The following is a 27,839-nucleotide window of genomic DNA, read 5'->3' on the forward strand; positions in this document are numbered from 1 at the left end:
GAGAGATCTTTCCCAGAGTGTTTTGTTAGGTACTGCTAAATCTTTAATTAGCTTCTGTAAAAGTTGTGCATGTATGCTATTCAGCATGGGTGGAAGGGCATGTGTTTCAACAGTCCTGGATGCTGAAGTCCTTGCCAATTGTAGAACAAGTGCAACAGAGCTTTCCTACTATTTCAGTAGCTGGGTAAGATGGCTGGTCAGGGATCCTAGGTGCCTGATGGTTTAAAGAAGAAAAAAGGAAAAAAAAAAAAACCACCAAAAAAACCCAAAACCAACCCCAAACCAAACATACATACAAACAACAACAACAAAAAACCCCAAAATAAACCAAAAGAAAAAACACCACCACCCCAAACTGCTCAGGAAATACCAAGGGGGATTGCTTGCCCATTGTAAATTGGTGTGAAACCCCTTGACCTGAGACCTGCCAGCTTTCCACTATGACTAGACTAGATGCAGTTTGAGCTAATAGATCATAGGTGAGCAACTCTAGGCTTCAGTATTGTCCTCCCCATTTGAACTGTCTGTAGTTATTGTCCTTCATTTCCATAGATGGAGTCTGCTCGTAAAGCTTGGGAAAACTCTCCTAGTTTACCAGAACAGAACTCCCCAGGAGGCGCAGGCTCAGGCATCCAGCCTCCTTCCAGTGTTGGAGCTTCCAACGGTGTCAGCTACAGCTCTTTTGGTGGAGTTTCTATGCCTCCTATGCCTGTGGCGTCCGTAGCACCTTCTGCATCTATTCCAGGTACCCGCAAACTGCAGCAGCAGTATTTGCATTGTCTGGTTGGTATCTAGGAATCATCCTCTGATTTTAGTAGATGAGAGCATGGTGAGAAGAGCTTCCATGTAAAGTAACTGGCTGGCTGGTATTTAACAGATTCTTAACAACAATTTAGTCAAGACAGAAAGAGGGACCGTCTCCCCGCTTTGAAGAATGTTACTTGAGTGTGACTGGTATAAACTTAGAGCAAGGATGACTTTCCCTGTGTAGCAGGAAGTTTCTGTGATGTCTCAATAGATGCTGCTTACCCCTCACTGTGTGCTCAATAGAATAGAAGGGAAGGGAAGAAATCTATGGCTGAGAGACTTCAGCGGTCCCAATGTCAGTATCAACCATTCCTCCACTCATTTTGCTATTTAAGTCACAGGTTCTGAGCATCTTCTGCTCTTTGTATGTAATAACAACTTGCTTACAGTTTGCAGAACTCTAGGAGGTGGGAAGGTTTTGCTGTCCCTGAGTTAGAGGAAAAGCGTAAGCTCAGTCATGTTAGATAGCGTGTATAGTTAGGGAGAACATCTGGAAAAAGGGAATGTATTTGGATTCTCTGACTCCTGGGTCCCAAAGGACCTCTCATGCATGCGCTATCCTTCTCATTCCTCAAATCAAGAATGGAGTGGAATATGCTGGACAGAAGTGATAGCGAGTGGACCACTGTAGTGACTCTGTTACTAGCTTCCACTTGGAAAACAGATTGTTCCAAGTCAGGTGATTTCCTTCCCCACCCACCCTAACTTTGCTTGTAAATCCCGTAGTTCAAATCTGCACAGAACCACAGGAGTGGCACAGCAGTTTCTAATTGGTGCCACCCTTGGGGTGAATATGGCTTTTGGATCTCTTGTGTGAAGGTCTCAAACGCCTTGTTTGCTCTTTCTGTCCCTCCTACCCGCAAAGATGAGATGATTGCGGAGCAGGTTTCTGGCATTTAGGAACAGTTTGGAGTGCAGGTCACCAGTTCCTGAACTGTTAGTGTCTCTGACTTTTTTTGTCAGAGACAAACCTGGGTTTACATTTAGCCTCTTACAGAAAGGTATGATTTCTGCTCTAAGTGGGCTGCTGGCTTTGGTGTGCGGACTTACGAGCTTTACAGGCTCTTCTGTATGGGTACTGTGTTTGTGTTGACTTGCTGAGTTGGTTGCTGAGAGGTAGGAAATAGTCTTGACCTGCAGGTCTCTGCAGTGTACTGTGCCTGTGTCTCCCCTGTACCTTGAATTTACAGCCTGCCTTCTCTGATGTTTAGGTAACCATATTCCACCCCTGTATCTGGATGGCCATGTGTTTGCAAGTCAGCCCCGCCTGGTCCCTCAGACGATACCTCAGCAGCAAAGCTACCAACAGGTAAGGGAGAAAGACAACTAACTAGTGGTTTCTCAAGGAGTCTTCAGGGTGGCATTTAAGAAACAAGGAGTCATTTATCTCTCCGATAGCCCAAAGGAGCATAGATGTGGCTCCCTTTAGGTTCCTTGAATGCTGCTTCCCAGTTGGTGTCACAGGTTGGTGAAATTGAAGGGAGGGAATTGAGGGGGTTTTCCCCTTTTGTACCAGCGCCTTTGGACTGGGTTTAACTGAAGCAGGTGCTGAGGCATCTGTGTGAGGTAAAGTGACTTTCAGTAAATTCCACAGCCAGTCAATACTGATGAGCAATTTCACTAGCCTTAGTAAATAGGGTGTTGATAGGGTTGGGGAGAGCCCCTTCGAGGTAAGAGTGCAGGCAAGTGAGAGCTGGGATTGTCAGTGCCTGTTCTGTGTGTGGAGCACGTTGATCACGTCATATGTCCATCAAATGCCTCTTCCAGGCATCAGTCTTCCCTCTTGGGTGCCTCTGCAGTATCTTCCCCTGCCAGTGTGCTGCTGTTCTGTGGAATGATGCAGGGGCTGGATAAAGGCGCAGTGTAGGTAATTGTCATGGCAGATTGACTCACGGAGGAAACTGATGGATTTTTAACAGCCTGGGAGAGTTTCTGGCTCCTCTTGTACCTCAGTCATCTTAATTTCTTCTGCAGGCTGCTGCTGCTCAACAGATTCCCATTTCCCTCCACACATCCTTACAGGCCCAAGCTCAGCTTGGGCTGAGGGGTGGTCTGCCTGTATCCCAGTCCCAGGAGATGTACAGCTCCATACAGCCCTTCAGGTAACTGCTTCCAGTTTTTCATTTTCTTGTGGCTTGATCTCTTACGTTCCTGATGGGTATGTACGTTGATAAGATACTCCACGCTCATCTTCTCTTCGTGCTTTGTTGATGTGCTGTTTCCTTCCCCTAGTAACACTGCCAGGGTGGAGAGCAAGGATATCGGGGCGCGTAAGGCGCTCTGTAGCGTGTTTCTTTGTAGGACAATGGCAAAGACCATCCTTGGGAAGTTACTCAGTTGTAGTGCCTACCCTCTCAAAGGGGGAGGCAAATCTTGGGAAAGATGCAAAAAGAGGAGGTTTGTGGGGCAGCAAGCAGACTTACTAGTAAGAAACCCAGAGCTTACAGCTTACTGCATTTGGTTTACTACTGAAGAGAAGGCAAAGAGACAGTTTGATTGGAGCTGAGTATCTGGATAGTGAAATTGAATAACTCTTTTTGTTTGATACAAATTGACAAGAACAGAATAAATGTCTGCACTTTGGAGAAAAAATTGTAAGATTCAAATAAGAAAATCGAATGCAAGTGTAACAGCAACAGTACTTGGCTACAGGAACTGCGTACTAGAATTGGATGATTGAGACATCCACTTCAGAGTTGGGCTTGCTGTGGGAATTATACTCTGTACCCCCTTTCCTGCATGAGATGAGAATGAATGATCAGAATAGTCCTTCAAGGCCTCAAAAACCTAGACACTGAGGTTTAAAAAAAAAAAAAAAAAACAACCCAAACTTTGCTAGAGCTGTTTGAATCTTTGATTCTTTTCTGCTTTGCAAAACTGCTGCAGACTTCTGGTAACCTGAATCCTCTCTTACTACTAATCCAGAGCTTATTGTGCAGGATATTGAAACATAAACTTTGGATAGGACACAGTGTCATTCTGTTGAATATTCCTGCAACACAAGGACATGGTTGTAAGGGCTTAAAAGTGGAAGTAAAAAAACCCTGTAACTAAAATGGAAAGTGGCATCACAGCTTATTTCTAAGCTGTCAGTTTAGTAGAGTCTGAGAACTGATTGCTGATTGCAGGCCAGATATGGTTTGGCAGAGGCGGGGTGTGTATAGTCTCCAAAGGCTTTCTGTGTAATGACTTGAGCATATTTTTCTTCTCCAGGTCTCAGGTGTATATGCACCCCAGTCTGTCGCAACCCAGCACTATGGTCCTGACAGGAGGCACTGCTCTGAAGCCTCCGTATTCCGCCTTCCCAGGCATGCAGCCCTTGGAGGTGGTGAAAACCCAGTCTGGGTCCCCCTATCAGCCCATGAATGGAAGCCAGACACTGGTTTATGAAGGCCAGATAAACCAGGCGGCTGGTATGGGAGCCTCCCAGATGATGGACTCTCAGCTTACACAGGTTAGGAGCAGGGCTTGCAAGCCACTCCCTTGTACAGGCTTTTTCACAGCCACTTGTTTCTGAGACTGGGTTGAAACGAGTATTTGTGCTGAGTCATGTGTTTGTGTGAACTAAGCTCTTTGTAAAGAGGCAAGAGATTTCCCTGAGAGGCTCCGTTCTGTGAACCATTGTTTCAAACATGCAGCACCTTATTTAATGAGATTCTTGCTAATTACTTGTCTGTCCCTGCTGAGATGTCATTTTGTAACTTGGAAGTCCTCGCCCTCAATATAGGCATTTCATGCAGATCAAATGTTGCAGTGTTGTCCTAAAAGTACGTCTTATGAGAGCCAAATCCCAGTCATCTCCAGATTTAACTCTGCTTCCAGGGTAACTAGGACTTTTTACTAAAAGTTCATCTATCTTCTCAATTCATTTGTTATCCAGGTCTTATTTACAACTTCTGCTGATCCGTTTGGCAGCATCTTAACAAGAATTTCATTACGTGAAAAAGTTTTTGTGAAGCATGGTTCGGATAAAGACATTGAATCCTACCATGAGCATAGCTGTGTTTGTGGACACGTGTTCTCATTCTCTGGAGAAGTTCGATACTTTTGTTAAACTCATCTTACATTTATTATGTGCAACATGTTAAGGTTTATTTTTTGTTTAAAGAGGGATTTTTATGTTGTGACTGAAAGTAACTTAGCTGAGGAAAATACAGAGAATACTGGCAAACTAAATATTTGAAGAAATGCTTTATCCATCATAAGCTAGTAACTTGGTCTCTTTTGCCAGCCTTAGAATTTTTTTCATTTATTTATTACAAAGTGTTGTCATAGAACCTCCCAAATTCAGCAATTGTGAGAACTGTCAGATGAATCGGAGGGAACAGGAGGCTCTTGAGTCCTGAGCTGCATTTTTTTTTAAGTACTCTTAATTATTACCATCATCAGTTTGAAGCTCACTGCAGAACATAGAGCCGAGGTCACCATCAGTTTCTCTAGAGGTCCAGTCCCCAAAATGCTTTGGCATGAAAGTGTAGCAGACTTTCTGGTTTGAGCATCAAAGCTGCAAACAAAATGTCTGACGCTGCCATCATGTCAAGAGAAAATACACCCATGCAGCGACCACGAGGAAGACTGAAAAACTGGGCGAAGGTTCTAGGCAAGGAGGAAAGCCCTGTGTCTGAGTGCAGTTATGTTAAATCGATGCCATGTTAAAAGCCCAGCTGATAGGGTGTTGGCAACGCTACCAGAACATGCATTTCAGTGTGGAAGTCCCTCTGTTACATTGATTTGCATTTATTCTGTGCCAGACTGCACTGTTTCTGAGCTTCCTTTTAGCAACGCTGTGCTTTCAGGGTATTAGGAGACAGCGTGTTAAACACAAGACTGTTACCGCCATTACGTTAACTCCATGTCCTTATCACACAGCTAACAATGCCTGTGCCTGGCTCCCAGCTTCCTCTGCCCCGCTATGGCTCTGGCCAGCAGCCCCTGATTCTACCACAGTCCATCCAGCTTCCTCAGGGGCAAAACCTGCCTGTAGGAGCTCCCCGAAGAATCCTCCCTCCTGGATCCCAGCCTTCTGTTCTTGCTACCAGCAGGGAGGTAAGGATTAACTCCTGCGTGCTCATCTTGGCATTCATTAACCCCTCCTGCATTGAAGTTTCGCTCCTTGATCTTGCTTGTTAAAGGGGAGACTGGCTTGTTTGGGATCCTTAAATATCAAAGCCAAGGATTGGTGTTAAAATGAAGGAGCCCTTTTCCCCTCATCTCCAAAGCGCAGGCCAGCAGTTTTTCAGGTTTTGTTGCTGGTCATCATTCTGTTTCCAGGGAGCCACATCCTGCCTTGATCCAGTTTGGAGTCTCCAGTTTTATTACATGTTTACACAGGTTTCCCCAGAGTGCTTGAGGGGTGGTGAGCTCCAGACACAGTTGGAATACTGCCCAGATATTTCACACTGTTGTGAAGCTTGTCCATTTGAGTAGGTATATTAATGTCATGTCTGGTTTGATGGATTTGTATCATAAGTTTGTCTATTATAGGGGAGAGAGAGCACAGCAGTTAACTTCCAGGTTCTGTATTTGCTTGTGCTGCTGGCTTGTTGGTTTAATACAAGCAGATTATTTCACTTACAAGTCTCACTTTTTCTTCACCTGAAAAATGTTTCTTCTTTTAATGGGCACAATGGGTAGAAGGGCAAAGATTTGGCTTAAGTGTTCATATGAAGTAATGAGTGATTTGTGACTGCAAAGATGATACTCACTCTCATTCATTTTCCTCTGTAGTCCTCCCAAATGGAAATGAAAGGGTTTCATTTCTCCGATGGTAAACAGAATATGTCCTCCGGAGGGTCTGTACCATCACCACATACATACAGGTAAAATGTTTACGGAACTTAGCCTCTGTAGTCAGAATGGGGAAGAAGTAGTGTTCCCCGTTTGCAGTGACATGGTGCACGCATCATCCCTGTACAAGATTCACTTGGGTTTTCATGTGTAGAATGTGCTTACTGTAGTCCAAATACTTGTATCAAAATGCATGGTCATGGCTTTCATTTTTGACGGTGGGCCAGTGTGTTTCTGACTTGGCCCTTTATGCACTTCCCACAAGCACAAAGTTATTTGTTTACCGAGTCTTAAAGACAAATTGGAATTGGTGTGTGCTTTTGTGTGTTCCTTGTTAAGGTGGAAAATTTGAGGATCATTGAATAAACGTTTTAGTTTCCAGCATGGTCCTCTCAAGATGAGAGGTGCTCATGTCTAGATGTACCAAACCTTCAGGTCATTGAGCCTTTTGGGACATGCAGTTACTTTATTTTTTTCTCCTAACCAATCCATATGTTATCTTTTGGGCTGGGGAGCTCATTGATCTGCACAGCACAGACTCGTGCCCTGTCTACTGCTGCTTTCTGCTGTCTTTTTTCTTTCACACATGAATAAGGTTCTCATTCCATTGTAGAATTTACTCCATGAATATTGTCGACTCTTCGATTTCCAGGCCTAGCTCTGCCAGCCCAAGCAGGAAGCCGTCTGGACCAGCAGTTAGCATGGGCTCTGTGCAAGGACACTATGTACAACAGGTAGTGTACATCAGTACTTTGACCGTACAGTATCTGCTCTTCTATACTGTCATGGTTGTGCCTTGGACTTAAGAGGAGTGGCAGAAAGGCCTGTGTACTGGAACTGTTATTTTCCTGCAGGGAGAGTGGGTAGGTGGGTGTTATACTGAGTCCAAGAGTAATGCTGTGTGATTTGAAAGTCAGGAGAGATTAGAGGATTACCTGTTTTAGTGTCCATGTTGTTTGTTGTTGAGTTTTTATGGGTTATTTGCATTGCCAGACATGTGAGACACTTCGAGACCCATACATGTGAGGTGTTTTAGGACAGCAAAAGTGTGACAGAATAGAAGAAATACCTGATTTTTGGAGCAAATGTGATGTCTTGCATGAAAGATGGTCACTGTTTTTTGTATCTGCCTAGAGGTCTCTGTGCTAGCTAATGCTTTGTTTTTGTATGTCAAAAGGCAAAGCAGCGGGTGGATGAAAATAAAGCCAACCTGGGAGCAGTAAAGCTGCAAGAAACGGCCTCCACAAACCAGATGAAGCCAGTGCGCACAGGAGCGATCAAACCTCAGGCAGTCAAAGTGGAGGAAAGCAAGGCCTAGGAGCACCTCTGATGCCCAGCTGGTCCTGCTGCCTGAGAGGCCCTGCAGCTTAGACTGGACCCCCACTGGATCTCCTGAAAATCTCACCGGATCTACTCCCTGCCCCACATTGACTGACTACAGCGACATCATCCAAGCCCCTCTCCCAACAAAGCAGTTTGAAACAGTGGATATGACATTGACCTGCTTGCTTTAAAACAAACCAACCATGTGACTTTTAAGTGGCTCGAGCCATTCTTTTTTTTTTTTTTTTGTCCCCCATGCCCCATCCACAGGTAGCTGTGATCGCTCACTTGGCAAAGCCCATCCTTCTCCTTCCCTACTTCTGTCTCAGCAGAGTGGCAACTGGGGGAGAGGGATTAGTTTGAGGTTTTTCATTTTAAAGGCAGCTGAGGTTTTTACAAAAAAGCTATATCTTTGTTTATAGCAGAACTTTTATATGTTCTCTCATTTCCCCCACCCTTCTTCCTGCTTTCCTCATTCCTTCCAGAAAAAATTCCCTTCAGCTAAAATTATGTTCTGACAAAACTCTGCTTAGTTTTATATACAGTTCTGTGCTATGTTGAGAATCATGACTCTTCTAAATTGAGTTTGTTTGGGTATATGTTCCCCAGATGATTTAGCCTTTCAGATTATTTGATTTTAAAAAAACAGGACAGTTATGGCATTCATTAATTTTTCAGTATTTTTGTTTTAAGCTAGAAGCAGTGCTTGCGTTAGAAGTAAATGTGTACTAAAGGTATATAGTAGATCAGTGCATTAATCTTGAAACTTGCACCACTTTAATTGTAGCTTTGGGGTGCCTTGTGCACAACAAAATGCGGCATTTTCGTTTTAAGGAAAAAAAAACCCGCCAAATTTCTGTTGCAAGCTCATCTGGATCTAGGGGGATTTTTTGTGGGTTTGGGATTTTTTTAGTGACTGCCAAACACACAACAAAATGTAAGTCATAGATTTACGAAATGTAAAATCTGTTAAGAAAAAAATCTCCTCACCGCACATGGGTCAGAAGAGTTGGCTAGAGCCAACGGGTCTGTATGGACTACTTTTTGTAGTTGTGATGCTCTCTCTTATGCTCCCTACCTTGGCCGCTCTAATTCTTCATGTCTCCTGAGACTTGTTCTATAGTGTGTTCATCCCTTGGGGCTGCTCTCCTAAGCTTTGCTCTTCTCCCTTTTCCCTAAGTCTTGCTTTCTGTCCCTCTAACTCATGGCCTTTTGTAAAATTTGCATAGAAACGCATTGGTAAGGGAGCCCCTCTGCAAGGCAGCCATTTTAGCACACTTGGAACCTCCTTTTTTGTGTTGGAAGCACATGGTCACAGGGGCAGTTTGGAATCATCCTTTTACTCTCCTTCTCCAGATGAACAGCAAAGGGTTCTTTACTTTTGATGCAGTTGCATATAGTGTGTATACAGTATCGTCACCTCACGCTTCCTCACCAGTATTTGATGATCTATGAAAGGAAGGTCCCGGTGGGAGGGGGTTGGGTTTTATTTCTTTGGTTGTTTGGTTTTGGTTTGTGTGTGTGCGTGTGTGTGTAGATTTTTAGGACGGACTTACAAGTTCCTGAAAGTGCTTGGAGTCCTTCAGCTGACGGTAGTCTTAAGTAAACTCAACTACTTTCAGCTAACTTGGTTTGTGTTGTTTAGCTCTTTCAAAGTGTAAAGTAGGCTGGTCACTCTGAAGTGGGGGAAAGAAAACTTCATTTCTGCAGTAGATGATAGCTTGCTGTGCTATCTGCCTCTGCTAGGTGGCAGCAAGTCATTTGGTGGTGGTTCCAAAGAAGATAATTTTGAACAAAGAATGTATTTGGGAAGGGATCTGAAAGGTGTTCTTGTTTCTTCGTTTGCTTTTTCCCCCCCTTTCTAGGAAAGATTCTTCATAACTTTCTAGGGATGCATTTGAAGTTCTAAGCTAGGTATAAATAAGACTTTTATACAGTAGCTTTAAAGAGCTTAGAAACCTAAACTAACTTAGACATAGTAATGTCCCCTCTCCACAGGTGTCCCCATTGACCATGGCAGAGAACCCAAAGGGAAAGGGATAGGGTGGTACTTTAAGAAAAATAAAAGCTCTTTTTTTTTTTCATGTTTTATGGATTTTTAACTTCAGAGCAGAGTGTGCCAGCATCTCTCTAGCGTCCTCCTTAAAGTACAGGGTTTGAGATTTAGCAACAAGTATTTCCCCAGCCTTCAGACATCTCCCAGACCTGCATCCTCATCTGCTAGTCCTGCTCCCAGCATGTCCAAAGATTGCTCCACCAGTAAGTCATCCCACCCCCCCTTCTATTTTCTTTCTTGGAATATCATGAACAACAGAATTGTCTGATTTTTCTTTTTTTTATTATTATCCTTCTGCCCAGCTGGCCCTAGCTAATACCAGCCCAGAATCTAACTGTAATGGCTAAAGAGACTTATCCGAGCCCCCCTCTTCTCATCTCTTTCCTACCCTAGACACACTACTTCAGCTTTACAAAGACACTAACCTCTTTCCTCCTGCCTGTATGACTTTAAAATGGTCAAATGTGTTGGAGAAACTGGGTTATTGCTAGATACAAGTTATTGCAGTCCCTCTGGTGTAAATGCCATCAGAACTACAATACTTCCTGTTGAAAAACATCACCCTTCTTTCTCTTTTAACCTCTCCATTCCTTCCCCCAACAGAATAAAACACTAGAATTTATTTATACGTATTTGATGTTGTAGGTCTAGGTGAAAAAGTAATTGTTTCACTGCTCTATTTATATATTATGTCTGAATTATTCTGTGCAGGAAAGGCCAAGAAATGCATGTGAGCTTCATTCCATTCCTCACCTTTGCGTGACTGTCAGCTGCAGTTGGCAAGACTCTCTTTCACTTAATGGAGTTTTGTGTGATTGGAAAGCAGTTTTAGAGCCCAGATTTCTACGGTGCAATGTCCTTCTCCGGCATATATTTTTGTTTGTTTAAAGCTAGTACACGGTTAGTGCAGTTTGTGGTGCTCTTGAGTCAAAAGGAAAGCCTCTGATCCTCAAGGTGCAGAAATGCCAAGGGTGCTGGTACGCTGATACAAATTCAGCTTGGGGAAGAGGAGAATGGAGATGTATAGGACGTGGATATGGTTTATAAGGGGATACTACTTCTTGCCGTCTCCACTGCTGAAGGGTCAGGCCCTAATGATTTATTCCTTTGCGAGTTGCTTTTGCTTTGACTGGAAATCAGCTACCAAATTGCAGGCTCCTTCTGCTAGGAAAGGTGCAGTGGGAGGGAGAGGTGGAATCCATATTTTCAGCGACAATGGGTGAAGCAGAAATATTCAGAGGCTGACTTTGCTGCTTTTTGTTCAGCTGAAGGTCTGAAGCACGTGTGTAATCGGTTCTCTTATACGCAGTGATTCATGGCCTAGCAGCTGCATTCAGTGCTGCTTTCTTCTCCAGTTCAGCCTTTTAGCTCTTAATTTAATTTAAAAAAAAAAAAAAAATTGAAGTTAGGGAAGAAAAAAAAGTGCTCCAGTATATTTTTAAATGACAAGTGGAAGCAGCACAGTCACCAGTGAAACAGGTATTATTGCTGATCTTCCATAATTCGCTCCTGGCTCTGCCGTGTGACAGCTGTACAGTCGTCGGTAACTCTGAATGTGTTTGCAGCCCATTGAACTCCCATATGTGTTTGTGTTCATGCAGAGGCACTCCATTTAACAGTGTCCTTGCAAGAATGCTGCAAAGCTACAAGCTGCCCTGTGGTTCCTGTGTATTTATGGATATATATTAAAAAATGAGCGTAGCAGTTTTGCTATGTCTCACCTTTTGGCAGGCTACTATATTCACTTTCAAGCAAGCACCACTGCATGCCAAGGTCTTGTTCTGTTGCATTTTGTTAACCTTCTGTTTTGCTTCTGGCTGGTTAAGCACAGGTTAATTCCTTGTAGCGTGGGTTATTTTTGATGTACAGCAGCCCAGTTTCCTTGTAAGAAAAATGCATTTGTGAATAAGAATGAATTTACTACAGGCATCAGGATACTTAGTTGTGGCCCCTCGACAGAAAAGGTGCATTTTGCCGCAGCAGTGGAACTGTTGACTGTGAAGAGACAGCAGCAGTCCAACTACTCTTTTTTTTTTTGTTGTTGTTGTTCTTTGTTTTAATCTAAAACCCACCAGATTTTCCTAGTGGCCACAGACACCCCCTTGGGTTTAATGGCTTGTCCTGGCTCCTCAAGATGCCTGCAGCCACAACCTTGACCGTTCCCCTGGGAATCACAGCAGCAGCAGTGAGGCGCTCACCCTTTAGCATGTCTCGAGGCGTTGTCCTTAGCTGGAATCCTTCCTCTGGTTCTGTATAAATTGCATTTGTTGTTTCTCAAGGGGATATTGTACTCCTTAAAGCTTTTAACCTCATGACCGGTATAGTAAATTTTTTTTGGCCTTTCCTCTCTTTGTCTTTTCATGTAGACCAGATATTTGAAAGGGCAGACGATGGATAATTGTGTAACATGCAACCTGTTTATATTTTTTGGAAACTTTTACTTGGACCGGAACTCGAATCACGGAATCACCAGGCCAGTTGCAGCACACTCTTTATTGCCCTTTTTCCTCGTTTCAGTACCTATTGTTTCTCCTTTCAAATATGTGATTGTATTAGCTCTTTCCATATGAAAGAATTCTCCTTATTTAAATAAAAAAAAAATAAAAAAAATAAAGCAGATTATGCTTTTCTCAAATTCCCAAGTCCTTTGTCTCGTTCTTTTGGCTAGAGACTTACATGTTTTGTTTTGTTTTGTTTTTTTCTTCTTGAATGGAGGTAGCCGCAGCACCGGTGTGGGTGGCCCTGCTATGGCAGGGACACACGAGGACACAGCTTTTGGGGTCGCGCTGGGGTTGTGGCCCGGACCCGGAGGGGCCTGGCGATGGCGGGGCCCCTCACCGCCGCCATGGCGGGGCGGGCTGCGGCCCAGTCGCCACACGCGGGCGTTGCCGTAGCAACACGAAGGGGCTCCTCCCTTTCCCCGCCCTCACGGCCCTGCGTGTGTCTGACGCCACATCCGGCACCGCGAGGGAGGATGAGCGGGGGGGAGGCCGCCATCTCCTCAGGGCCGGGGGGTCCCGGTCCCGCTGCCTGCCCCGGGGGGCACGGGGGGGCTGGTGGTCCTGCGCCCCCCCCATCTCTGTAAGGCTCAAGGGGGGTGGGGCGAGGCCTGATGGCGGGGTTAGTGGCGCCGCTTCTGTGTCCCGTCCCACCCCGTCTCCCCCCCTCGAGGCTCAAGGGCGGGGTACGAGGCCTGGTGGGGGGTGGCTGATGCCCCCACCCCTCCCATAAGCCTGGAGGGGAGGGTGGAAGGCCTGGTGGCGGGTTAGCGGTCCCATGCCGCCCCAGAAAGCGCTGAAGGGGGGGTACAGGGCTGGATACAGGGTGGCTGGTGGGTCCTGTTGACCCTGTAAGCCTCAAGGGTGAGGTCTGGGTGTGGGGTCAGTGGTCCTTCTGCCACTCATAGAGCTCAAAAGGGGGAACAAGGCCTGGTGGGGGCGTTAGTGGTCCTGCTGCCCCCTCATAAGGCTCACGGAAGGGGATGCAAAGCCTGGTAGAGGGCTTAATGGTTCCTTGAGGAGGCATGTGAGGTCAGGTGGGGGAGGTAGTGCTGCGCTCCTGCCCCAGGGTTCAAGGCCTGCCTGTACTGCGGGGAGAAGCAGCGTCCTCTCTGTCAGGGTGCTCTTTGGGGTCCCGGGGCCTGCGAGGTGATGGCAGAGCACAGGTGATGGCCTGCCCTTGTCTTGGGTCCTGCAGGTGGGGCAGTGGTGTGGTGTGGTGTGGTGTCCCCAGTACCAGTGGAGAGCACAGCTGTGCAAGGGGCTTCTTCAAAAGTCTGTTCCACGCAGTGCTTGTGTTTTGTAGGTAGTGAGAAACAAGGACGGTGGCGCTGCGCTTGGTGGTGGTGATGTGCTTGCATCTTGCTTTGTTCTCCCCTGATCAAAGCCATGCAGATGGATTTATTCCAGTAACTTTCAGTTGTATTGAGGTGAGGAGAAACAACACTGATTCCCTACAATTTTCTGACCTAGCTTTTAGCAGTTCTGCCTACAGGAGTAGAGTTCAATCCTGCTTTCAGCAGCGCTCCCCCCTAGGCTGCGCTAGAGCCCTACAGCACCTACACCTGTGCTCCAATAGCTAGCTTTTTAAGACAGAGGATGTTTGTGGGTTCTGCCCCCTGCCCCCCCAAGAGATACGCTCAGTTTGCAAGGAAGTAACTCTTTTTAAAGCTACCTGAGCGGCCTGGTGCCTGAGCATGTGGTTTGCCTATCACTAGCATCAGAATTTGGGCTGGGAGGTTTGCTTAGCGCGAAGCAGAATATAGGCTTGAATTAAGCTATTGTGTTTCTGCAGAACCAGTTTAAGAATAAGCAAAGTTTCTAGCTTACTATTGATGACAGAGTACCATATGCATGCAGAAGGAGGGCAGATAAAAAGTTAAGTGTGTTAGTTTAGTAACTTCATTTTTACAGTTACTCATGTAGATACAGAAGAAAACACATAAACGTGGAAAGCGAGAGAACTTTGGAAGGTCAGTTACCACGAGCTGCTAGTAGCAGAAAGTAGTGGTGCATGCTTTCTGTCAAATGATCTTCCGCTATCTTTGAGCAAAAGAGTGACGGCTGCTCTTCTCTGTTTGCTCTCAGAGGTTTGGACAGACCTTTGACAGGATGTTGGGATTTCTGAAGAAGCCGGTTGTGGTTACTGCGGAAATAAATATGAACCTCGTGGCCTTGACTGTGATGGGATTAATAAGCCGTCTTTGGGGGCTTTCCTATCCACGGGCTGTCGTGTGAGTAGAATAGTTTATTTCCTACTTGAATGACACAGACTTTTGGTTTTTAAACATTTGTGAGTAAGAATGCAGGAGCAGAAGAGCAGAACTTGCCTGATGTCAGTCTCTGTAAACACGGTGATAGCGTTTCCCTAATAGAAACTCCTGAGGGGAAGGTAAAGGGGCAGAGCCACTGCGCTTCGTTTTATTCTTAGCTTTCTGCCAACAAATCAGTGTTTCCTTTCTTAGTATCCCTGTAACCTGCAGGATACTTCCAGTTACATTTGACATATTTCTGCCTCTTGTGTTTCAGTTTTGATGAAGTTTATTATGGCCAATTCGTTTCGCTCTACATGAAGAGGATCTTCTTCGTGGATGACAGCGGCCCACCTTTTGGCCATATGCTGCTAGCTTTGGGAGGTAGGGCGTCTCCCAAAATTGAGAAGTGTCTGTTGCCTGTTGCTGTGGAAGAGAGAAGTGCTGGTTGGAAGTGAGTTGTCAGATCCTGTCTCTGGGGAAAAGCACAAGGCAGCTGAGAGATTTTGATGTAGAGAGAATTAGGATTTGCCTTATTTAGTATTGTTAGAGGGCTATTGCATGAGTACTGGGGAGCTGATGGAGCCGTGTATCCATTGCCTCATTGTTATGCAGTCCTTTAGAGAAAGAGAAAGGTAAGATGAGAACTGCTAGTGACTAGAAATACTGGGCAACAAGCAGACTCTCAGGCCTGAGTTCCTTTCTGTAGCTGAGATACACACAACATAAAAGTGTCTGTATGGGAAGGAGAGATTAAATATACATGTAACTTTGTCACTGAGAATCTCTTGTTCCCAATTTATATTCTTCGTGCCTCTGCACGTTATCAAGCACTGCTGCAGGCAAAACAGTACGAAAGAGGGCCCTTTTGGGAAAGAACGCTTTCATGCGTGGAAAAGCTATGTGTTTGGGAAATGGTTCCAGGACCAATTTAGCACCAGTTTTTATGGTGAAACTGGAAATTCTGAGTTGTTGCTTATGTTGTAGGTTACTTAGGAGGATTTGATGGAAACTTCTTATGGAACAGGATCGGAGCTGGTAAGAGCTGATTTTAACTGTCTCATTCTTTTGAGAAAATAAGCAGTATTTCAGTGACTGACAGATTCCTTTTGCCTGACTAGTGGAAATAACGCTTTATCTGACACCTTCAATTCTCCTCTTAAATAAGTCTTCTGCAGGTCTCTAACAGAAGTTTAAGGCACTATGATTCCATAGCACAGATTTGTTAAAACAGTTTAAGCAGTACAAGACGGACAATAAATTCGTAAGAGTGGGAGTTAGATTCAACAACTTGTTGTAGTCATAAGGAGTTCTGTATTGATCTGTCTTCTCTGCAGTTTCCAAATTTGTGCATCACTGTTGTCTCCTATTTCAGAATATAGCATGAATGTTCCTGTTTGGTCCTTGCGACTCCTGCCAGCACTGGCTGGTGCTCTCTGTGTGCCTTTAGCATACCAGATTTTGGTAGAATTGCAGTTCTCCCACTGTGCTGCACTTGGAGCTGCTCTTCTGATTCTCTTAGGTAAGATTATTCCCCTGGGCCCCATTCTTCATACAGGGGGAGAAGGGTCCCTTTTCCCCTTGTGAATTTTTAGGGTGCATAAAAGGCTGGAGTAGCATCTCCCCACAGAATGCTAACAACACATCAGAGCCCACTTTCAGCCCTGGCCTGTATGAGTCTCTGCTGAGCCTCTCTGGTCCCCTCTATCCTGACAGCTCTGCAGCAGGCTGCCATTCTAGGCTGAGGCTTTACACAAGTTCATTTCATTATTAAGCAAAGTGGGCAGCCTTAACAGCCTCACGGAAAACCATGTTTCTTGCATCCAAGGAGGCCTGTACTCTCTTCCTCAGACGTTTACAGGATGAGTTACAACATACTGGTTTTTAACAGCAGGACGACCCTACTTACAGTCAGAGCTCATCAAATTTCTTCATCTCCAAACTGCAGCAAACCAGTCTGTGTCCGTAGCACCATGATTTGACACTGTTCTGGTGTGTATAACTCAGTTGGTTTTTTTTTCTCTGAGGGTCTGCTGGCAGCTGCCTGAAAGGGAAGGAGCCTCTCAGCAACCCTTTAGCAGTCTGATAAGAAAAATCTCCCCTAGCTACCGGCTGCTCTGATTCTGGCTCAGGGACTCCTGCACAAAGCGGCTCATTGCAACTCCCTTTCTTGAAGATTTGTCATCATGCTCATTGCCTGCTGGGGTCACTGCCTTGACTCTCTTTGCCTTGAGGAGCACCTCTCTGGATTTTCCAGCATCGATTTTCTTTGCCTTTGTAGGCAAGCACAGCACCTTTATCTGCCTCCTGCCAGACTTTACTACTTGCCCACCTCTTTGTCCTTGGAGACAGTTATGGCCATGTACTTTGCTCCTCCTGGAAGGTTTTTGTCCCTTTAAACCCAACACCTCCCTAATACAGCCAGTAAGATTGAAATGAATTGGCTGTCCTTAAACGGGCAGGTCCTTCTGTTGGATAATGATGCGATTGTCTGAGATAGCACTTGCATATAGATAAGTTTCTCTAATTTTGTGTCTCTTTTCCAACAGAGAACTCTCTGATCACTCAGTCAAGGTTCATGCTCCTGGAATCAATATTGATTTTTTTTATCCTACTTGCAGTTTTGTCCTACCTGAAGTTCTACAATTTGCAAAGGCACAGGTAAAGCTGGATTGTCTCCCATCCTTTTGGATATTCTTGTGATGACTCTTTTTTTGTCACAGACTGTGTGTTTTTTTCCTGTAACCATTCTGCAACTCACTTCATCTCATCTCTAAAACCCAATGCTTTGACCTCTCATGTGCCTGCCCCAAAAGTTTTCTCTTCTGAGCAGTGTTAAAGACTGTTTTAACTGGTAGCAAGGTTGTCTTTTTTATTTTACAATAAAAATAAAATCCCTTGGGAGCACTCCTTTGCCCACCCAGATTTTTCATTGGAAAGTTTCCTTCTGTGCACAGAAACACTGATGATAACAGGTCACTTAATGCTCCTTTGTTACTGTTTACAGGCACTGAATTTAGAGATCTTTGTCTCTTTTCTTGTGACTTCACATGTTCTCTGATCCTTGCAGAGGATAAAGTAATCTTTAGTAAAGTAAAATTATCTTTAAACTGAGCCCCGCAAGTGATTCAATACATTTCTTTTATCTGTAGTATCAGAACGCAGGTAGCAGTCAGTTTTGCTTTTCAGGATACAGAGAAGTACGTTTAACAACACCCTGTAGGTCACGGCTGAGAGTTGGTGGCCTGGGAGGTTCAGAATGAGATGCCTATAAGTAGAATAAGGAATAGTGGAGTCCTGCAAGTTTTTTTCAAGTTAAATTACCTGAATTCAGGATCCTAAGAAGGTGCCCAGATCTCACCATAACATCCTTTCCTTTGTCCTTTTATTTAAGTTCCTTCTCTGGAAGCTGGTGGTTTTGGCTTCTGTTGACTGGAGTAGCTTGTTCTTGTGCTGTTGGGTAAGTGATGACGTCTTACTTTGTTTTAGTAAGCTGACTTTCCTGCCTGCCATCTGAGGTATCAGTGGGGCTTTGGATTTTCAAGGCTGATTCTTGATGCTGTTCTGAGCAGACATCTCCATGCAGACTTTTTAATGAGCTAGATTTTTTCTATAGAGAGGATGTCAATTCACAGTGGGCAATACCAGGCATTAGAGGGTACTGTCCTGGGAAGAACAAAATGCATTTCTCAGAGATGGCTTTATGTTATAAAATAGCATCTGCATTTCACCCCTCCCTCCTAGTTGCCTCAGGCTTCACTAAGTCTGAATCTAGGGACTCTGTGCTTTGTGATCTGCCACCTTGTTATCAAGAAGGTTCTCCGTCACTGCAGTTATTTAATGTAATTGGCAAACAAATGATATCTTCTGGTGTCAAAGCCTTGAGGCTTATTTATGTTGTTGTGCCAAACTTGTCATGGATCTAAGTCCTTGAATTTTAATGCGTCCTGTTCAAGAGAAAGTTTGAATGTTTATGCCTTGTATTAGGTAATTGTGTAGTTTTTAACCACTTTCACAGTTGAAAGTGAAAAAACCACAGGTTTTTTATGCACTTTCTTCTCAGAGTGAAATATATGGGCCTGTTTACCTATATGCTGCTCTTGGCCATCGCAGGACTCCACTTCTGGAACATGATAGGAGACCAGAACTTGTCAAATGTAGGTAGCACAATGTGCAAATTATGTGTAACTTTTCAGTACAGGAGCCAGCCAGGAGCCTTGCAAGCCCACAGATAACAATACAGTCTGTAGCTGTTTTTTGTACTAAAATTTCTTGCCATAGTCTGCAAACCCTCCTGTCATAGAACAGTTTCCCAGCTCAGTTGCTGGGGAAGATGGAGTTAAGTTTAAGATAAGCATGTGTGTGTGACTGGCTTTTCTGCTCTTATCCATGTCTTGGTAATTTGTGGCTCAAAACCTATACTGTTTCACATACCTCCTGCTAGCTCCAGTTCAAATCCTCGGTGGAAGTTATCCAGCTGTCTATGAAGTTATAGCTGAATGAGGGTGGTTGGGGAAACTTAAAAAAGACACACAAGACAAGCCAAGTGCACTGGTGTTTTTAATGTTTTTAATATCTGGAGCATGAAAACAGTGAGTTCTCTGTGTTCTTCTAGGTTTCCTTGATGTGCCATTTTCTAGCTAGGGGACTGGCCCTCATCATCATCCCAGTGGCAATGTATCTGTCCTTCTTCTATGTTCACTTGACTTTGCTGTATCGCTCTGGGCCTCATGACCAGATTATGACAAGTGCTTTCCAAGCCAGCTTAGAGGTAAAGGAAATGTGGTCATGAAACTGATTTATTAGGGGAGAAGAGGGGGAAATCTGTCTTGTGTTCACTATTAGAAGAAAGGTGTGCAATCTTTGATCCTGCGTATTTGTTCCTTTTATGTTATTTAACTACTTTGCTGCTGTAGTACTGCTTTAAGATGAAGCAATAATGACTGAAATCCTAATAACAGATGAAAAGCTTTTCCCAGTGAACCAAGAACAATATGTTCACTCTTGTGCTGAAGATTTGTCCCTTCATACAGGAACTCCACAGAAGTAGATACAGTACTGAACTCTTAAGTGGTGACATTGTAGACTACAGGGTGACAGTATGATTTTCTGTAGAAGAGTGCTTAGTCTGTCTTTTAGAACAGCATGGCTTTAGGGATATTCCCTAAGACCCTGTAGTCTTTCAGGCATTTGTGTATTTACTATCTGCTGAGTATGGTGCTGCAAGACTTGATTTTTGTAGATACAACCAAATGAGAAGGCATTGTGCTAAGATACTGCTATGTTAAAGTGACAGGTGACTTAATAGAATTTAAACAGCCTCTGGGTTGTTTCTTCTTCTTTCCACTTATCATTATGCTTCTCAGGGTGGGCTGGCTCGAATCACTCAGGGTCAGCCCTTAGAGGTGGCCTACGGCTCTCAGATTACTCTGCGGAACGTGTTGGGCAAGCCCATGCAGTGTTGGCTCCATTCTCACACGAATACTTATCCCATCAGGTGAGGAATCTGGTTGGGTCTGTATTGTTAGGGTGAAAGTATGCTCTGGTTCTTCATCTGCCAGTCCAAGTATCTCAGTTTGGGTCCTGGCAATCTCTTCATTAAATCTTCAGAGCACACTGCAGATGTACAGATTCTCTGTGCTCTGTAGGAATGGAGCCAGTGATCTGGTACTGGTTTGTATTGCTGTGACTCTGTGGAGCACAGACATGTACTGTTACACACCTGTGGGTTTTTTTAACCTTCTGTACAGGTATGAGAATGGCCGAGGTAGTTCCCATCAACAGCAGGTGACCTGCTATCCCTTCAAGGATGTGAACAACTGGTGGATTGTCAAAGATCCTGGAATGTGAGTATGCAAGAATTATAAATGCCAAGCTGCTGTAAGCATAGCTTCTATATGCTTCCAAGACCTGAACAGGGCATAGCTTGGATTGAACATAACTATTCTCTGCTTATGGGCGTAGAGGCCATGTGTGATCCTGAGCAAGTAATTTCAGCTACAGAGTTGCTAAGGGCGGCTCTTTGCACAATCCTCCTCAGTATGGTAAAAGCATTATTGAGGACTCCAAAATTGTGTCTGAACTGCTCCTGCCAGGACGTGGGCTGTGCTGTGCACAAGGGGAACTTTAAAGACTCATGAGACCGGTGGGAACTCTTTAGGTGCTTTGCATGAAAGGGAAGTTCTGCTTTTTGAAGTGTGTGAGCCATGGCATTAGAGTGCCTTGATGAGTTTTATCAAGCTTGAATGAGTCTCAGAAGAGAGTAGAAATCACTTTTGCAGAATAAGTATTTCTTTGTATTTAAAGTGTGGGATGAGCTGTAGAATCTGCCACATCGGGAGGCATTCCAAGTGGGTGCCTGTGCCTGAGAGGCCTGGCTTGTGCTGAAGTGTTTTGCCATTGTAATTGTCAGTGGAGAGCAGGACTCTGTTCGTGCAGTTTTGCCAATAAAAGCCCTTGTGTGATATCATTTCATACTGATAAAAAAGTTGCTTTTGTAGGTTTCTTAAGTTGCTCTGGGAACTGTATAAAGAGTCCTACCAGAACGACTGTGTGCCATTGTAAATCATATCCACATTGAGAAAGTTTGGCCATAGTGCAAACCTTTCAAGCAGGGACTCTACCAGAACCACAGAAACCCAGTATCTTCTTAAAATTCTTCAAACTCAAGACTGGAGGATGTGAAGTCCTTCTATAGAACAGTAAAGTACAGGCAGCAGTTAGGTGAACTGCAGCATTCCCCCTTGCCAAAGCATGCCTTAGCCCTGTCCAGAAGCAAGATGAGAGTCTGGTCTTCATTGTGGAGATAGCCATTGATCTCTCTTATAATTCTGCCAAAAGCGACATCAGCTGTAGTACGAACACCTGTCAGACCTCACTGAAGCACTCACTGACTTCACAGAAGCCACCAAACAGCTATGTGGTGGGAATAATCTGAACTCCCTCCTGACTGACCTGGGTTCAGACCACTGACCTAATGGCTGGGGTGTCGGTATCCTGTTACCGATCCTCTGAGTCATTCTGCCCTTAACTCGCCTTTGCCTTGATGAGCTTTGTTTCCATTCTGGTACAATCTGTAGATTGCTTTAATTTTTCTTCTTACTGCCTAAATGTCTGTCCCTGCCTGCAGCTTCTTGACCTAACAGATTGGTCATGACAAGGTTGCATTATATATAAAGAAGAATGTAACCACTTCCTCTTGGGTCTCACTCCACCAGGCAGCAGCTGGTGGTGAGTAACCCACCCCGTCCTGTCAGGCACGGACACATCGTGCAGCTGGTCCACGGCATCACGACTCGGTACCTCAACACGTAAGTCCTTTCCTCATCCTCTGCTCTGCCGAGCCTGCTGGCTCATTCTGCTTTGTTGTCCCTCAGAATAACTATTCAGGAGTTGAAGTGCAGTGACCCTTGCATTCAGATATGCTATAAACTGCCTGTTATTCATGGATTCTTAAAACGGTGAGGAGGGACCTCATGTGGTTAGTTACATAAGCCATCCCTGTGGTCCAGAGAAAGGATGCTGTATGCTTATTTATTTTTTGCAGTTGACTCGGCAGTGGGATTTGATACTAATCACAAACTGTTCAGTGGCTGCTAGCTGCTTCTGGTCTTCTCTACTAGTGGCCTTTAGAGGAGCTAGCGGTGGTTTCACCCATGTTCACATTTCATGATAGTTCTGCAGATTCCTAAATACATAGTCCCCTTGGTGAGTCTTCATCCTTGCCCCTTCACTGCCTCCGCTCCAGGCGAGTGCAGATATGTAGTATTTTGTGTGACTGTTAACCCAAAGTCAGCTCCACTGACTTTGATGGCATACTCCTGCGTGAAGGATGTGCCCTGAAAGTTAGGAAGGTGTGTTGGAGAATCCGATGTGCTGTGGCTGATTGCCACAGATTCTTGCCTGTTTTGCGAAGACTGCGGTATGAAATTGCCTCCTGACTGCTTCCCAAAGGGCGTCTGTGTGTACTTGAATATCACTCAGATTAGGAAGGGGGTTGTTCTGAGCTTGGGTTTTTGCTATGTCCCTTCCAAATCTAATTTGTTTATTATTGGAAACCCCAGTGAACAGCGTCTCTGTTTGTCACAGTCAGTGCTTGTTCTTCAGCCTGGCATAGCAGGCATCTGTATTGGCTTCCTCTGAGCCTGTTCCTGGCAGCTCTTGGTAGTGGGGGTGTTCTCTTTCAGAATAAACAGTGCAATCTGTATAAATGAGTTACTTTTTGCTTTATTACTGAATCTGGTCTAAGCCAATTCAATACCTTTATGGGTTTGCTTTTTATATGAATTTGGGAAATGGTGTTGCAGGATCTTACTGTACTTGTCTTCTAGGCATGATGTTGCTGCCCCTCTTAGCCCCCACTCCCAAGAAGTTTCCTGCTATATTGATTATAACATCTCCATGCCAGCACAGAACCTCTGGAGAGTGGTGAGTGGTAAAAGGGAAGGGAGGAACTCATCATGTTCCAGCAGAAACAGCTGATACAACATGACGATCAAAAGACATCTTTCTGTTGTAGGAAATTGTAAATCGGGAGTCTGACACAGACGTGTGGAAGACAATTCTGTCAGAAGTGAGGTTTGTTCACGTGAACACTTCTGCAGTGCTAAAGGCAAGTGGATTTATGTTTATTCGCCTATAGCTTTTGCTCTATGCAGTTCTTGTAATCTCATAAACTACGGATCTCTCTGCTCCAAAATGCCTAAACCACTAAAACAAATAACCAAATAAGTAAATAAAAGGAAACAATAAACTTGCTCAATGTGATAAAAGAGCAGCATGTGTTTCAGGTAGTCATACTCATACTTCACTCCTTTTCAGCATGCAGAGCTGTCCTGCTTCTCAGGAGGTTGTGACCACTGTACACAACCGGGGCTTAGATACTGCCTCAGAAATTGATGCTGAGTCTGTGTGTAGTATGTGACAGCAGCTGGAATAGTTAAGGATCTCTTCACAGTTTGCCAGAATCACTGACTTTATGGCTGTAGCATTTGCGGAGACAGTATTGCGTGGTGACTCTTCACATACTTTCTAGCAGTCCCTTGCTGTCATCCACTGCTCAGGCAGGGCCTAGGAACTTCCATGCTTAAATCCAAATTGGCAGGACTGTAAGTTTACAGTCATCTTTCACTTTCAGCTCAGTGGAGCATCTTTACCCGACTGGGGATACCGGCAGCTGGAGGTGGTTGGAGAGAAGCTGTCCAAAGGCTACCACCAGAGCATGGTGTGGAATGTGGAAGAGCACAGATATGGGAAAAGTACGTCTCAGCCATGTTCTCAAAGCAGATTTCTGTGCCTGGGGGACACTTCATGTTGATGGGAAGGTGGTATTGTGTGTATGTGTGTTCAGCAGGCTCTGGCTCTATCGTGATGTCAGAATCCTTACAAATCCCCTTAGAGCGCTCTTGCAGTTGGACTATGTAATGGAGAAGGGCTCCCGGGAGTGTGAGGAGCCAGGGGTATATCATATGTGCTCTCTCCCCTTTCTAGCTTTCTACCTGTTATGTGGTTATTTCTGAGCTATGCTGTTTTCTTCCAGGCCAAGAGCAAAAAGAGAGGGAAGTGGAACTCCACTCTCCCACACAAATGGACATAAGTAAAAACCTCAGCTTCATGGCAAAGTTCACGGAATTGCAGGTGAGTGTCGTGTTATTCCCTTCATCTTTCCTTCGGCTGCAGAGCAGGAACCTGAGCATTTCTGCAAACTCTGAGCCTGAGGATTCATTGTTTATTCCTTGCTGATAGAGTAGTTTGGCTTCCTCACTGGAAAAAAGTGTTTCTGAATGCACTTCGAAGGGCATTAGAGACCTATGCTATTCAGTAATGAATACTCAAGTGATCGTTTAAAAAAAGAGGGGGGAAGAAGATCAGTTGGGCACCCAGAAGCTGTCTGAAACTGAACTGTAACGTGTTGTATACGCAGTCAGTAGCATTGATGCCCCTTACTAACATTGTAGAAATTCACTACGGAAAGTTCATTATGTAAGAACAAAATAAAACCATTGTATCGATCAGTATCCAGTATGAGATATGCAAAATCTTTCTCCACTCCCCGCTTAGGAACTTAACATCTTACATCTGGAGCTGTTCACCCATGCCTGCTATCCCACTCATTGTTCCAATTCTGAAAGCCTTCTGTTTACTTTTTTCCTAGTGGAAAATACTCACATTAAAAAATGAAGACACAGAACATAAGTACAGCTCTTCTGCTCTTGACTGGATCACAATGGACACAAATATTGCCTACTGGCTCCACCCGACCTCTGGTGTAAGTACGAGCGGTAGAAGTAAACGGGAACCTGGTGAAGAAAGCAGACTTCAGGTCAGATGAGAGCTCCATGAGCGTAAGTGAGAGCAGGACTGCAGTTCCAGCCAAGGAGCTGCTCCAGGATGGACTCTTCTTGTATTAAGAATGTATTTTCCCTGAGGGTTGGGGTTTTTTTTGGCATGTGATACAGCTTTGACAGTAGTTGCTTTTAATTAAATCATGTCTTCTTGCCATATTTTTTTTTTATCTGTAAAGGAAAACTGCAGTTGAATAGTTTCCATTATTGATTCCATTTAGAAGATGAGTTCATCTCCAATAGCATCTTTTAAATGCCTTCCTTACATTGCAAAGGAGTCTTAAAGCAGCAAAGTTTATCAGCTAGCTTTGTTCCAGGAAAGATCAGGTTACTAGCCAGGCACATTCTGACATTTAATTTAGCAAGTATGTGTCGGTAATATTTAAACTTACCTAAAAGAGCTGCAGCATGTTCCTGCTTCTGGCTTAGACCATCGTCTATCCTTCAGGCCCAGATCCACCTCCTTGGGAATGTTGTCATCTGGGCTTCAGCTAATGTTGCTGCTCTGGTCTACATGTGTCTGTCCCTGTGGTACTTGATACGACGAAGGAGAAAGATTTCCGACATTCCGGAAGGTCTGATTCCATTGAGTGTGTGTGTCAAGGTGGGGGGTGGTCGCTTGTTCTGCTACAGTTTAGTGGCCCCAAAGCCACATTTTTGCAACTATGTGCTTGGCTATGCTAGCACTTTTTTTTTCCTGCCCCCTAACCCTGAAATTTTTATTAGGGTTACACAAACATCTAGAGTAGCCCATGAAGAGACTGATTATGGTTATCACAATATGACCATCACCTCATGAGACAATATAGTAGCCAGCGTAATATTTATTTGAGTCATTCCTTGGATGTAAGAAATGTCCGGGCCTCAGATTTGGATTCTACTGAGCCCTTTTGTGATGATTTAAAAGACGTAGATACTGGCTGTGTGGGGAGGGGTTTATTTTAGATGTATTCATTCCAATCGAGGTACAATCTCGTCCGTGTGGCGGGGCAGTTTTATGCTGACCTTTCTGGCAGTACATTTTGCTGTCATGCTGTGAAGATGCTTCATGTTGGCAGTAGTCTGCCTTGATAGGTGCTTCATAAAAGTGTGACAAAATGTAAGCATTTCCCTCAGTTGAGCGTGGTTAAGTTAAAGGTTGTATTAGCACAAACTGTGGAGAGTGGGGGGAAAAAAACAAACTGTGATGGTAGGCAACCTTTTAGAGACTTCAGGTTTCCAGGGACTGTGCTTTGAGGTATCTCCTGTCTCCTGCAGATGCATGGCAGCTCTGGGTGTCAGCCGGGGGGATCTGTGTTGGAGGCTGGGCTGTGAATTACCTGCCCTTCTTCCTGATGGAGAAAACACTTTTCCTGTACCACTACCTGCCTGCCCTCACATTCCAGATTCTCCTGATTCCCATTGTATTACAGCATCTCAGCGATCATCTCTGCAGGTATTTGGTTTTAACAGATAGATAGACAAGAGAAGTGACACGGTTCTTTTCTCCAGGGCTGTCACCTTGGCAAGCTGCTGCAGGGAAAGCAGTGTTTTTTCCAGCAGTGGCCATACTTTGTCATTTGCCTTTGAGAAGCTAGGCCATACGTAGGTCTTCCTTTTGGATGAAGTGTTTGGCCAGCCTTGATGTAACTTGACTGCTCTTTCCTTCTCTCATCCCAGATCTCTGCTTCTGAAGAGCATGTTGAGTGCATTGATCGTAGCGTGGTTCTCTTCAGTTTACTTCGTCTATTCCACATTCAGCCCTGTGACCTATGGGGAGCCCTCGCTGTCTGTCGCTGAACTCAAGAACTTGCGCTGGAAGGACAGCTGGAACATCCTTATCCGAAAACAGTAACAATTACAATCTTGTTACAGGCAAAAGGAAATGCCTTTTATGCAAAGCCAATAATTTATTGTTAGTATAATTGAAATCTTAACAGTCTGATCAAATAATTGAGACTAGTCCAGTTTTAATTATTACAGGAAAAGAAAATAAAAGAATACTGTTACAGAAAAGGTCTCAACAGTAATATAGCTGTTAGGAGCACAGTTCCCAGTTTCTACCCCTGTTACATTCACCCTTCCACTGCCCCTCAGGCTCTGAAGGTTGCTGACTTCAGTCAACAGCACCCCAGGTCCTTTGCTGTGAAGAGCACGCTGCAAGGGTTTCTTCTTCCTCTTTCCTGGGAGGATGTTGTTGATGGTTTCTTCCTTGCACTATGTTGCACTTAGGGCTGGTTTATGTTTCCTAGCACCTTGGTCTGCAATTCCATGTTACAAGTTACTATAAACGGATACTCTCCAACATATCGGATACTTTTCTCTGTTTTCTTTGTTACTCCTAAAAACTGGGTTTTCCCAGCTCTAAAGCTTACACATCTTTAACCATCAGTAATTGGCCCTGCAGTTTTCAGCATCATCCCATGACTATATTCCTCAACAATGCATTATTTGCCCCCACTTTCACTGCTCTGCTATCATCCCTATTTCATTACAGCATTAAGCTAAGTTTATAAATAGTTCATTCTGCATAGAATAATGACTTGTTACTGTTATCTATGTATAATCATGTGGCATAACCATAATTTTTATGAAGCGAAACAAAAATAAAACAAATAGACATTAAAAAAATTGCTGTTACAGCTAAACAAGCTAAAACAAAGCTTCAGGCAGGGCAAGAAGTCAGCCAAAGGCAGAAGAATCCTTTGGCCTTGCGGCATTCGTATGAAGCCTGTGGCCTGTTACTAGCAATGGCAGTATTGCATTTCCTGGGCTGCAGGGTTACACCTCAAAT

The 27,839-nt window shown here is 44.4% G+C and overlaps 2 protein-coding genes and 1 non-coding gene across 4 annotated transcripts in view; all 3 read left to right on the forward strand.

Annotated features, from left to right (window-relative positions):
- The window catches only part of PRRC2B (proline rich coiled-coil 2B), a 51,377-nt gene extending 38,775 nt beyond the window's left edge, over positions 1-12,602 (forward strand). The window contains exons 25-32 of the mRNA XM_050908168.1: positions 553-745; positions 2,019-2,116; positions 2,782-2,909; positions 4,021-4,261; positions 5,677-5,853; positions 6,535-6,626; positions 7,208-7,328; positions 7,772-12,602. Of these exons, the coding sequence (XP_050764125.1) occupies positions 553-745; positions 2,019-2,116; positions 2,782-2,909; positions 4,021-4,261; positions 5,677-5,853; positions 6,535-6,626; positions 7,208-7,328; positions 7,772-7,912 (1,191 nt within the window). The 3' untranslated portion in view covers positions 7,913-12,602. The remainder of the gene's footprint in view (positions 1-552; positions 746-2,018; positions 2,117-2,781; positions 2,910-4,020; positions 4,262-5,676; positions 5,854-6,534; positions 6,627-7,207; positions 7,329-7,771) is intronic.
- On the forward strand, positions 999-1,086 carry LOC127023874 (small nucleolar RNA SNORD62). The gene has a single exon (XR_007767492.1). It is a non-coding gene; the product is annotated as a small nucleolar RNA SNORD62 (small nucleolar RNA).
- Positions 12,603-12,995: 393 nt separating the features above from the next.
- On the forward strand, positions 12,996-27,746 carry POMT1 (protein O-mannosyltransferase 1). 2 transcript variants are annotated; one of them, XM_050907654.1, is made up of 21 exons: positions 12,996-13,054; positions 13,778-13,901; positions 14,560-14,705; positions 15,001-15,107; positions 15,711-15,761; positions 16,099-16,245; positions 17,273-17,384; positions 18,118-18,183; positions 18,787-18,880; positions 19,339-19,494; positions 20,090-20,220; positions 20,474-20,569; positions 21,941-22,033; positions 23,054-23,150; positions 23,242-23,334; positions 23,860-23,980; positions 24,262-24,359; positions 24,877-24,990; positions 25,515-25,641; positions 26,324-26,501; positions 26,726-27,746. In XM_050907654.1, exons 2-21 carry the CDS (start codon positions 13,821-13,823, stop codon positions 26,898-26,900), a joined length of 2,283 nt encoding a protein of 760 aa, XP_050763611.1. In that variant the 5' UTR covers positions 12,996-13,054; positions 13,778-13,820; the 3' UTR covers positions 26,901-27,746. The 2 variants fall into 2 exon arrangements, with proteins under 2 accessions (XP_050763611.1, XP_050763612.1); XM_050907655.1 differs by having other exon boundaries at positions 17,345-17,384.
- The last annotated feature ends 93 nt before the right edge of the window (positions 27,747-27,839 follow it).

Source organism: Gymnogyps californianus, chromosome 18 (assembly GCF_018139145.2).
Source record: "Gymnogyps californianus isolate 813 chromosome 18, ASM1813914v2, whole genome shotgun sequence".
Taxonomy (NCBI): Eukaryota; Metazoa; Chordata; class Aves; order Accipitriformes; family Cathartidae; genus Gymnogyps; species Gymnogyps californianus.